Genomic DNA, 12,587 nt, shown 5'->3' with positions numbered 1-12,587 from the left:
GAATAAACCAGCACAGAGCTCTGGATGAGGTGCCACAGGGCCCATGGGCTGATTCCCAGCCCTGGGTAAACTTCCTTAAAGCTCCTTTAATGTTTCTTCCCATTCCCCGTGATAACAGAAGGAATGATGTGGGTGTTTCTTCCCTCCTCTTCCCTACAGTTTTAAGCCTGATTTTTCCAATGTCTTTGTAATTTGAAATAATTATTTACTTTCCTGCCTTTGTCCACAGTTAATCTGCTGTGGGATTTGTCCCTTTGATGTCCTGAGTTGACAATGAAATTTATCTTAGCAAAAGAAGAGGCTGGGGGCATATGTCAGAATGCACAAACACACAAAAACCCAATCTCTTCTTCTCAAATTGGCCAGGCTGGCAGTTTTTATGGTGCATAAGCTTCAAAAGTGACAGCCTAATAAAAAGAACAGAAGCAGTTGGATTCGACATGAATTTCTTAAAGAACTTCTTTACAATCTCTTTATTTATTTCTCTTGGCCACTCCACTTTACGTACAAACTGCATTAATATGTGAAGTAACTGCTTAATGCATCACATACTAAAATGCTTAGGGACTTTAATTTTACAGCAAAGTAGATTAAAGTATGAAGATTGCCTTCCTTTTTAAAGTTCATGCAGCAGTTTCAGATTGCTCTTCTTGAAAGGTTTAAGGCTCCCTGTTTTCATTGCCAATGATTTAATTTGATTTTCTTTAGGAAGTCTGTCCTGTTGTACTACTACTCTATGCACTTTTTAATGAGATTTGGAATATTAATAGAGTTTTGCAAGCAGGACCTGGCAAACAACAGTCTATGTAGTACATAATGATCTCTGCAGAGTACAAGGGAGAAAAAAATGGGTATCCAAGGTTTACAGTATTTTCATTCTTTTTTCCAGAGTATAACCAACTGACATCAAATCTCACTCTTAATCCAACACAAATTATCAGTTATCAGATTTATTTTCAAACCTTTTTTTGTGAAACACCTAGCCTTCTTTATTCTCATTCACTAGTTATTGGTAAGTGTATTACCAGGTTTCTTCAAACTGCTGTGAAAACCAGGCTGCTCAACCTTGTGCTTAACTGGTGTCCCACGTGCTCTTAGGAGTGGCAGCTTCTTCTTTATTAACCTTTGTTCAAAAGGGAATGAGAGAAAAGCTACGGTTCTTAAATAACTGGTGTTAATTTAGATCTTAGGTGGTTGCAATTGTGCATGTGGCAGTTATGTAACTCCTCTTATTAATGACAGCATGTCTTGGTTTTTCTTTCTTTTTCCTTTTCTTTGCAGTTTGTGGCCCATCCAAACTGTCAGCAACAGCTGCTGACAATCTGGTATGAGAATCTCTCAGGATTACGGGAGCAGACCATAGCCATCAAGTGTCTGGTGGTGCTGGTTGTGGCACTGGGCCTTCCCTTTCTAGCCATTGGTTATTGGATTGCGCCATGTAGCAGGGTACTGAATTTTATAAATTATCTGTCTTGTGCTGTTCTCAGAGCTGCTTTTCCTTTCCTGGCAGTCAACATGCAACTTCTGCTGCTTCCAAATTTTAACTAATTAATGATATTTTTAGCAATCCCTAAACTCGTGCCAAAAGATGCTAAGGGGGCTTTTGTTACTTGCACTTTAAAGAGGGGACCACAGTGATGAAGTATGAATATAAATTAACATTAAACTGAAGGAGAGAAAAATAGCCTTCTCTGAGAGCTTTTTTGTTTTTTAAGTTTCCCTAGGTTATGCTCACCTCACAGTATCTGCTGTGTAATTTATTATATGAGTAACATGGAGTTTTTGAAAGTCACCACTCAGATTCTTTATTAAGTCTCCTCTGGTGGCATCCTAAGGTCTCATGCTGTTCCCATATAAACCATTAGCAGAACATCTGTTGACTTTACTGATGCAGAACTTAATCTTAAGTAAAATATTTGTTATCCCAGCCCTAGGAGGTCTGTTTGCCAGCTGAACCATGGAGCAGAAATTAAATTAAATCAATCATTCTGACCATGTAGTGGGGTATATTTGTAAAAAAGCATAGCTGTAAACTCTTACTTTTAAAAAATATGTGAACACATAAGGGTGCTCCCACCTTTCCTGCTGATCTCACAAGGAAAGGAACAGCAGTTTCTTTGAAATCCTCATGGTCTGTAGCACATGAATTGTTTGCAAATCAGTGTTTTCAGTGATCTTTGGTATATCAGATGAAGGAAGATTTCTCTGTTGCATTAACATTTAAAAAAATTTTAAGTACGTTTACTCGTGTGCTGAATGTGATCTTTCAATTTTATTTCCCAAGCAAGTGTAAAGCAAAGAAATGTGAGTTTATTTTATATTTCATTCTTTCAGTTCATCTTGAAGAGGATAAGGTTTTTCTCATCTACATATTTGAAGGGAACCTGATCTTTTCTCTGGGTTAAATATTTATTTACTTTGAAGATAAGCCTTTATGAAAATAATGTAATTGTTACTCTCATTATTCTCTGAAATGTCACTTTCTATTAATATCTTTAGTAAATATATTGCTCACAGCTCCATATAATAGGAACATCTTAATGTATTTTTAGCTGGTGTCTAATATGGAAAAGTGACATTTGTCCTTGAACTCTAATTCCCAATAGCAGAAACATCTGATGTATTTCCTCAGTGCTCATGTCAAATACAAGTGCTATACATTCAGGTCAGTGGTTGGATATTGCAATTACAAAATGCCTTCTAAAGGTCAGGAGCAGGAAGGGAACCTGAGATTGTTTGCCCAGGTAGTAAGTGCAGTTTAATGTGTGTTGTTTGCTTAGTTCATAGTAGCTGACCCAAATTTCAAGGGAAAGAAATAAGAAAGCTCATGTGGTCTTCTGTAAGATGCTGGTGCATCTTCTGGTGCAGACAGACTTCCCCTACTGCTGCTGTTCTGTTCTTTTACTAGGTGCAGAGATGAATTAAACCTGCTTAATTTATTTATAAAGCCACTAATATTTCTGATCTTATCTTCCTTAGTCCTTTTTTGTGGAACAGTCGTTAGTTTTGATAGACACAGGTACTTATTTTGGCACTTAGAGCTCTGAACATGTGTTCTGTGAATGAAATATAGTGACAAGACATAAGAAAACAACTAATTCTTCCTATAGCTGTAGTTATAGAAAAATTAATAATACACTCTTGTTGTTAGGGAAAATATTTTGCTGGAGTTGGAGATTAAAATAATTTATCTTTCCCTGGGCTTGCTTTACAAACTTCCTGGTCATGGCCATGGTACATTTGCAGCTCCTTGGAGTGTTTCCCCTCAAACATTGCCATCTAGAGCTTGTGGAATATCATGAGCACTCACTAACAGAACAACGTACTCTGTGAAGCTCCCTGTGGGAGCCTTTTGTCGGAAATGGCAAAGCACCACAGCTAAGTGCTCTTGGAAGAATATCCTTTAAGAATGAGGTTTCTGGCTGTCCTGAGCTCTGAGTGCCCATTTATGCTTCTGGAATGCCTGGTGTTTCTTTGAGAAAATTGAGTGACTGCTTTCATTCTGCCTTGCAGCTTGGAAGAATTCTTCGAAGCCCATTTATGAAATTTGTGGCACATGCAGCGTCCTTCATTATTTTCTTAGGCCTGCTGGTGTTCAATGCTTCAGACAGATTTGAGGGCATAACCACGCTGCCCAATGTCACTGTCACTGATTACCCCAAGCAGATCTTTAGGGTGAAGACCACCCAGTTCACCTGGACAGAAATGCTGATCATGGTGTGGGTTCTTGGTAGGTATATTGCCCCTTCATCTTCCTCTTTTCCTGCAAATAGAAATTCTGAAAGGGAGGAGAGAAGCCCAGGTCCCAAAGCTTTGATCCAGCTGCTGTGTGCAGCAACTAATAAACCCTTAGGGCAGGTAAGAGGTCATTAGAACAGATTTTGAGTAATTTCATCCTAAACTGTGTCAGGGTAGACAGGTGAGTATCACTTGCATGCTGCCTTTTGGGAGTTCCAGTGTATTTTCTTGATTTGACAGAAGGCAAGGACTGCCATGTTACAGTCCAATGTGTGGCTGCTCTGAGTGTAGTTGGGATGGCAGCAGCAGCAGCCCCTTTGAATTACACAGCCAGGGAAACAAGAAAAAATTTGCAGGGTTGTGATTTTACTTTTTGTTGTGTTTTTATTTTCCCTAAGAAGCCTCTTTGGATCAAGCAAAAGGTCTTGATTCACAACAACTGCATCTCATGGTTATGGTGAGGCTGTGATCTGGATTAAATCCACACAAATTAATTTCTGGGAAGAAGTTGAAGTGAGAAAGCTGAATTACACATAGCCAAATTCCACTTTCTATACTGAAAATAATCTTATTCTGTGAAGTGGAAAAACAGTAGTATAATTGTGCCCCTTATATTTGGTCATCTGTGTTGTTGGGTAGTTGTGTTCTTGTGGAAAAATTAAACCCTCTGATTCAGAAGTGGCTGAGAGATGTAAACGGTAGGAAATTAAGAGGACATTTTTTCCCCACACTTTATTTTTTCCTCCTTTGGAATTACAAAGGTTTTGTTGTTTGGCCACAATACTTGTGCTGCAAAGTCAAGGCTCTACTCTACCCTCTGTGGGGTGATGTCTGAACTATATTTCCATTAATTAATCTCAATTAATACCTTGCTATTTAACCCTGTTGAAACCAAGAGAGCATAACCTTGGTGATGAGGCTGTGATACTGCAAATAAGGCAATCTCTGCTCCACTGGTATCATCCCCTTCCATGAAATGGGAGAATGCAGGGAATTTAAATTACAACAGTTGGGCGAACATTGCTGTGCTTTTTCATTTCTTGTTGCAGGTATGATGTGGTCAGAATGCAAAGAGCTGTGGCTGGAAGGACCCAGGGAATACATCTTGCAGTTATGGAATGTTCTGGATTTCGGGATGCTGTCCATTTTTATTGCTGCTTTCACAGCCAGGCTGCTGGCATTCCTTCAGGCCACAAAAGCACAACAGTATGTGGACAACTACATTGAGGAGAACGACCTCTCCGAGGTCACACTTCCTCCAGAAATTGAATATTTTACTTATGGTGAGCTTAGTTTTTCTGCCAAACAGATCTGAACATAGGAAAGCTTGAAGGATGCGTTTAGAAGCCTCTCTTTACCCTAGAGCTAAATTTGAACCCCTTGATTTTAAACATTTGGAAGTTAGATTTTATTCTTGGCTAATTGCACAACAGGTGAAATGTTGATGTGATTAATTTCTCTGTTTTTTGGTTCAGTTGTTTGAGAGTTATTCATGTTCATAAACATCTATCAGCATTTCCTCCTATTTAAATAGAATAAAACTACAAAATACTTATTGCAGTGCAGAAATTGTCAATAAAGGTGTGATTCATCTGTATTTACAATACAAGAAAATGCTGCTGACAGTGTATTTTAGGATGGGCTTCAATATATTGTAACAGCAGACTTGGTTGTGTTAATTACCTTAATTGCAGTATAACCAATCTGAATATTGTGTACTGAATATAATATCTGAATATAACCGTTGTGCATATGTAAATACACATTTAGAAACACAGGGTATTGTGATAGTCACATTTTAATATTGTGATAGTCACATTTTAATATTGTGATAGTCACATTTTAATATTGTGATAGTCACATTTTTGATAAACACATTTTAATTCAGTGTTGCTGCTAAGATGGTGTGCGAATTCACATAGGAATTTATGTATAACTCAATTTATGTATAACTGAATTTCTGTATAACTCAATTGTTTCTGTGCACATTGTGTGTAAAACCCACAATCCTATTTCTTTTGAGGTAATTGGCAAAAATCTTTATGGTCGCTATGGGAGCTAGGTGATATCCTGCAAAAAGAAAAGGCTTGGTGTGACTAATAAATGAAATGGTTCATCAGGCAGCACTTATCTGCCCATCAATAAAACACCAAATAAAGGAATAAATTTCCCAGCTTTAGCATAGTGCTTGTTAAGATAGCTAATACAGACAAGTTTCAAAATGCAGTAAAAAATTAATTATTGTCTAGTTCAGGTTAAAATGCAAACTGCAGAAGCTGTCATGTTGCTTCAAGTCTCTTTTCTTCTAACAGAAGGTAATGTAACTTATACTCCTAATTTGTGACTTAAATGAAAAAGGAATAGAGCAGCAACTATTAGACTCTTCAAATATTTGTCTCAAATAAATTCAGACATGTAAATGGAAAAATCCTATCAAGGTTTATTCCTTAAGATTGTGATAAATGAGTAACCCCTGTATTTCATATCTTCCAGCTAGAGATAAATGGCTCCCATCTGATCCTCAGATAATATCTGAAGGCCTTTATGCAATTGCTGTTGTTCTCAGCTTTTCTCGGATCGCCTACATCCTGCCTGCAAATGAGAGTTTTGGGCCCTTGCAGATCTCCCTTGGAAGGACTGTTAAGGACATCTTCAAGTTTATGGTCCTTTTTATTATGGTATTTCTTGCATTTATGATTGGAATGTTCATACTGTACTCCTACTACCTTGGAGCTAAACTGAACCCAGCCTTTACGACGTAAGTATGAGGTTTCAGTGTAAGTAAAAAGCCAATCAAAACTTGCAGGTTTTTCATTAAGATGACAAAGTCTGTGAGACATTGTGTGCTCTCTGTTAGCATTAAAATAAAACTGAAGACCTCAGAAAGCGGAACACAAAAGACCAATTGTTCCCTGTTTGTATAATGGAAGCTTTCATTTCAGCCTGAAATAATTTCACCTGTATATATTTCAGTCACATAGACTTGTGGGCAACCAATAGGAAGAAAATATTATTTGATAGAAAATACCTTTCTAGTTCCTGTTGTTCTGCAGGTATTGTTACAGCTCTATTAGCTGTGATGGATAGGTGGAGCACAGAGGACAAATGGAAAATGCTGTGGAAAGTGCTTCTCCCTGCATGTTTGTTGTTTTGATCAGTGCTCTGATGCACAGAGAAATTAATGGAGGTTGTTTATCAGTCACTGTAAACACAACTTTTATATTTTTTTGCGTAGTTAGTAATAATGCCTTCCTCTTTTTTTCCCTACAGTGTGGAAGAAAGTTTCAAGACATTATTTTGGTCAATATTTGGCTTGTCTGAAGTAACCTCCGTTGTCCTCAAATACGATCACAAGTTCATTGAGAACATTGGTTATGTTCTTTATGGCATATACAATGTCACAATGGTGGTGGTTCTGCTCAACATGCTGATTGCTATGATCAACAGTTCATATCAAGAAATTGAGGTGGGTTCTCTTAAGTTGTTCTCTTCTGTTATGCTGTAAAAAGGACACAATTAATAGGAATTATTTCAGTGGTATGCAAAAAGTACAAAGAGATTACCACAGGAAAAGATATCACAAAATGTATAAAAGAAGGCTGACTTCATCTAACAACTCAGCCAAGCTGCAGAACCTCACAGGATCTAAACAAGTTTATCTCACGTTGTGTACACATTATATTGGGCATCCAACTGCATTTAAAAAACAAATCAGAAAATGTATATCATCGAAGATCCTTGGGTTTCAAAAATAAATCTCAGGTTGCTGAAATGAAAGTAAAAGTGTATTTATAGTGCAAGCTTACCAGACCATGAGTTCAGAGAGTACTACATTCACGCAGATGCAGGCACACGCCCACACAAACAGGAAGAACAATTATCTAAGACATGGTGTACAAATGGATATGTCATTCCCAGTCTTTTCAATGAGTTCTGGGAAATGTTAGAGAATTCAGCAGAGAAAACTAGTTAGAATCCAGCCTTGGAATACTTCAGTAAGAATGTATGAGGACAAAATAGATTTTTCAGTATTTAACACAATTTCTTCAGGACCACGGAGTTGGCATTTTCTGTACTCCATTATAAATCAGAGTTTCTTGTCCTGGTTATGTAAAAAGCTCTGAGCACTACCATTTTAAGCCATTTTTTGCTATGAGTCTAATACTTCAACACTTGTGCAAGTACCAAGCCCATGTGACCACTTTAATAAGAAAAACAAGGCTTGAAAAACCCCTGAAAGCTCCACTTTAAATAGCAGGGAGTTGATATGTTGGCTTTCACTTGATGCAAAAATTATGCTTGCTTAAATACTTCATGTACTTGAACTAAGTGTTCTCAATGAAATGTTGCATAAAGAGACAACTGAAATTTCGTTAAAATAGACTAAGTGGTTGCCTTTTTGCAGAACTGCTGGCAGTCTTACTAGGAAGAAAATATTTTATCTCAAACCAGAAAGGTATTTCAAAGCAGCTGCATTTGAAAGAAGCTTTGCATTTCCTAAAAACCAACAGTATCATCTGTTTTATTTCCTAACACAGGATGACAGTGATGTAGAGTGGAAGTTTGCTCGTTCTAAGCTTTGGCTGTCATATTTTGATGATGGAAAAACATTACCTCCACCCTTCAGTCTTGTACCCAGCCCCAAATCCTTTTTCTATTTCATCATGAGGATCATTAACTTCTCCAAGTGCAGGAGGAGACGGTTACAGAAGGACATTGAAATGGGAATGGGAAACTCCAAATCAAGGGTAGGTTCTAAGGTCTTTTCATTGCAGGGAAGAATTGTGTGTCTGTTCCAGTAGTCTTCTTTTCTTTTTAGTTTTAGCCTATAATCCATGCTTCTGATGGTAGTAATTAATCATTTATAGCAATAAATCTCTATTTTAGACTGCCTAAACATAGTGCGTAAAACGAGAAATAGAATTAAATTTTGTTAGAACAACCAAATCTGGGGAAACACAGTTAAAAGAAAAGTTGATGAGTATTCAAAGATGAAAATAATTCCTACAAGGAGTTACTTGAATATTGATTAGAGATACTTTAAGCCTATTTCCTCAGAACAGGATGGCCAAAATTATCAGCATTAAAAAACCAAAACCAACATATAATTCAAGGCAATCTGATTTTTTAAAAAACAATACTCTGCTATAGTAAAAGATGGAACAACATGTCTTAAATAATAATGGAGCTGAATCCTAACTTTGTATTTCATAATTTGTTTTAATTTTGTCTTATTTCTTCCTAGTTAAACCTTTTCACTCAGTCCAATTCCAGAGTTTTTGAATCCCACAGTTTTAACAGCATTCTCAATCAGCCGACACGCTATCAGGTAAGTACGTACGGTGACCACTGTCCTGAGTAATAGAACTGTGAGAAGGTTCTCGCAGAATTTGCTGTTTCAAGTACAGTTTACCTTCACCAGAGAAAGAAAACCTCCTGTAGAAATCAAACTCTAGGATGCTCCTTGAAAAAAAAAAAAATAGGTAGGTACTGTCCAAGCCCATTATTTGAAGCATTTCAAAACTAGTTCATGCAGTACTTAAAATTGGTGTTTGGTGTCCCCCTTGGGAAAATGTGAGGAGCAAACATCTGAAACTGGTGAAGGAATATCTGAAATGGGTTTTTGGGTAAGGGATGTGAAAGCTGACTAGGTTGGCTGCTCCCTTCCTTTCTCAGCATGCCCCCCAGAAAAGCCCATTTGAGCCAAGTACTTTGTCTGGGGCTGTTCATGCTTTCTCTTAGGCTGATGTGAGAGAGAGAGCTAAGAAAGAAAAATGAACAATGTTTAATTATATAATCTCAGCTGATTATGTAACTGTTTTAATCTGGCAGCAAATAATGAAGAGACTGATAAAACGTTATGTTCTGAAAGCACAAGTGGACAAAGAAAACGATGAAGTCAATGAAGGTAAGAAAGAGACTGCAATATTCAGAGGCAGTTTTTTTCATGTTGTATTAGGAGCCAGTATTACACCAATGCATGGGGGTTTTGAGTGAAAAGAGGCATTGTTTCTATTTCACATGCACTGAGGCTCAGATAGTAATGGAAAGTATGCCCATGTCATCAAAAAAATGGAAAAGTAGGACTAAAGAAGTAGAACAGAGAAATATTATGGCTCTGATTTTACAGATGGAAAATGAGAGCACAGACAATGCACAGAGGAAATCTGTGAAGGAGCCATTAACTATATTCACACTTCCAGAGTCCTAATCAAAGCTGCAGGATCTTCCTCTCTGTTTCATTCAACTGAACACACAATTGCACACAATTTACCACTTTATACCATGAGCTATTTGTCCTCCCTTCAAAAAGCTGTGAGGAAGAATCACCTGTGAAGCTGCCCATCATTAAACAAAGCTCTACAGTCAGCTGCATGGTGATAAAAAATGACAAATGTAACCTCTGTTTTAGTGGGAGACCTTTTGAGAAACGGTGGATCTGAACTCCCTGGCAGATGTGAGAGGTGCTTGCTCCAGTTGCACACCCTAACTCACCACTGGGGTGAGATTTTGGCAAAGGTTGTCCTCCTCCCTTCAACCTTCCAGGAATGAAACACAGGCCTGCAGTCCAACAAGGAAACTCCTCTGCTCTGGGCAGATCCCCCCAAAAAAAACTCTGGCTAGAATGTTATCAAGCAATACAGTGATGCAGTGATGGACAGCCTGGGGTCAGAAAATGTTTTACTGGCATGGCAGCACCAGGCAGCTGTGTGCATGTGTGATGTGAGGGGCCTGAAAGGGCTGCTCAGCTCTCAGCTAGGCAGCAAAGCTTCTGTTTTGCTCCTTAGTTGCTCTCTGCTTAACTAAAACTCTCCTCGGCAAGAAGCAGGGAGCAAAAAAGATTAAATTAAATCCCCCTCAGTGCCTTCAAAAAGCAAGCATTGTGCACTGACTGTTATCCTGACACTTGCCCATCCTGTGTGGCTGTACAGAGCTGTGATTGTCAGTGACAAAAGCAGAAAGGCTCCTAAAAGTGAATCCTCTCAGTGTGCTGCTCTCCTGAATTCCCACTGCTTTCCTCATGTTCCTGCTCTGTGATGTAGGATATCATCTACCTAGTGACTGATGAAAAGACTCTTCTGTAACCAGCAGTGCCAGCCCTTTCCAGGTCCCTGATGCCACTTTGGTGTTGGCAGAGATGTGTTTAAATTAGAAAGACAGCACAGAAGAATCAGGGTTTACTGACATGATGGTTCTGACTTTGGCACCAGGTTTTGCAGAGGGCAGGTAACCCTTGAGTTCTTGAGTTTGACTCTTCAGCTGCACAGCCAAGTGCTCTGTGTCCTGAGGATCTCATTGGTACCCAAAGCCAAGACCCAGCCTCTGAAGACAGAATTCTTGAAGTCTGTTGTACCCTAAACAGAAAACATTGGCATTTCTGTACTAGAACTACTTTAACAAAAGTCTAGAGATATTCCCTGTTCTGCATCACTAGAGAATTGAGATGTCTCTTCATACTCTTTTATTTCATACATGACAAATCATTTCCCGAGGCAGGTGCTGTGTGGGAATTCACATCCCTCACACTTGCTGGAAGAACAGATTGGAACACTTTGAAAAGCTTTTGCTCTTGAACTGAATATCCTACAAGGGCCAACATGCTGCTGATTATTATGAGCCTGGCTTTGACAGCTGTCTTTGTTTAAATGTTTTTTTTTTTTTTGTATTTGTGTCAAATTATAACATCATGTTAAATGGGTTGACTTTTTCTAATTCCAAGGATGTTGGTAAGGAAGAGGAGAGAGACTCAGAAGCTGTGAGTTTTACTGCCAGCTCTGCCACACTTTTCCTTGTGATTCTGGCACACCTCTTCAGAAAAAAAAACTCTTTTCCTTTTCTCTCTAAAAAGGGGATACTAATATTTACCAGCTGTTCAGCAGTGTTGGTGTGATTAATTCATTAACCTTTGTACAGCTCTTTGGGAATCTGGTGCTGTGTATACACGTGGAGCACAGTGCGAGACCCCAAGGGACTGTTCAAATTCCTTGGGTGCTATTTAGGGCTGGAGACACATCTCACTGAGAATGAAGACGAGGTAAATCCTCCTGACCCATCCTGTACCTGCTCTCATGAACATTTTGGGATGATAATCTGAAATAAGCACTGATGTGATTTAAGAGATTCACTGAATGTCAAAGTTGGCTACTGAGTGTTTCTTTCTGTTATTAATGCAGGTGAATTAAAGGAAATCAAACAGGACATCTCCAGTCTTCGCTATGAACTGTTGGAGGATAAGTCCCAAGCAACAGAAGAGTTAGCAATTTTAATACATAAACTCAGTGAGAAACTAAATCCCAACATGCTGAGATGTGAATGATTCAACAAAGGAACCGTGGCTTCGACTACAGCACAACTATTTATTGGCAATAATATTTCAGTATCTTATACTTGAAAAAAATGTATTGTAGATTTTTAGCACTAAATAACTTTATGTACAGCTTCTCTGGAATTTAGTCTTAGGAACTTTTATTAACTCACCACAAAAAGATTGCTCTCTTCATTTTAATTGTCTAAAAGCAAGAACTATCGTAACAATTTTTTTTGCATTTATGCATTAAAAAGGTATAATGGTATCGATTGCTGATATTTTAACAGGTTTATGATTACGTATGGAGAATTCTTTGCACTAAATTTACAAGACAAAAAATTAACAGATACAGCATAATACTCTGTTCCTTGCAGTGTCCAGGTACAAAATAGGATTTTTCATACTACAATAAACCAACCTAGAGATGAGTGGAGGATTACTTGAAATCTTTGTTCTTTATTAGTGGTGCTAGTAACGCGTGTAAGCCCAGAACTCATGGTTATGACCACAAGGAATTGTTGAGAACCAAGTAAGTGGCAAT

General features: G+C 38.2%; 1 protein-coding gene across 3 annotated transcripts in view; it reads left to right on the top strand.

Moving 5' to 3' along the window:
* Positions 1-12,492, top strand: part of TRPC3 (transient receptor potential cation channel subfamily C member 3) — a 33,929-nt gene extending 21,437 nt beyond the window's left edge. For 2 of the 3 annotated variants that reach the window (XM_071452495.1, XM_071452493.1), the window contains exons 4-12: positions 1,282-1,446; positions 3,514-3,730; positions 4,788-5,021; positions 6,232-6,496; positions 7,009-7,204; positions 8,277-8,486; positions 8,984-9,067; positions 9,571-9,646; positions 11,913-12,492. In XM_071452495.1, coding sequence (XP_071308596.1) covers positions 1,282-1,446; positions 3,514-3,730; positions 4,788-5,021; positions 6,232-6,496; positions 7,009-7,204; positions 8,277-8,486; positions 8,984-9,067; positions 9,571-9,646; positions 11,913-12,055 — 1,590 coding nt within the window. In that variant the 3' untranslated portion in view covers positions 12,056-12,492. Of the gene's footprint in view, positions 1-1,281; positions 1,447-3,513; positions 3,731-4,787; positions 5,022-6,231; positions 6,497-7,008; positions 7,205-8,276; positions 8,487-8,983; positions 9,068-9,570; positions 9,647-11,458; positions 11,495-11,912 lie in introns of all 3 variants that reach the window. The other variant, XM_071452494.1, reaches the window with a different exon arrangement.
* The last annotated feature ends 95 nt before the right edge of the window (positions 12,493-12,587 follow it).

Source organism: Agelaius tricolor, unplaced genomic scaffold (assembly GCF_023055355.1).
Source record: "Agelaius tricolor isolate 1412-34295 unplaced genomic scaffold, bAgeTri1.0.p SCAF_34, whole genome shotgun sequence".
NCBI lineage: Eukaryota > Metazoa > Chordata > Aves > Passeriformes > Icteridae > Agelaius > Agelaius tricolor.
This window is presented reverse-complemented; position numbering and strand designations above follow the sequence as displayed.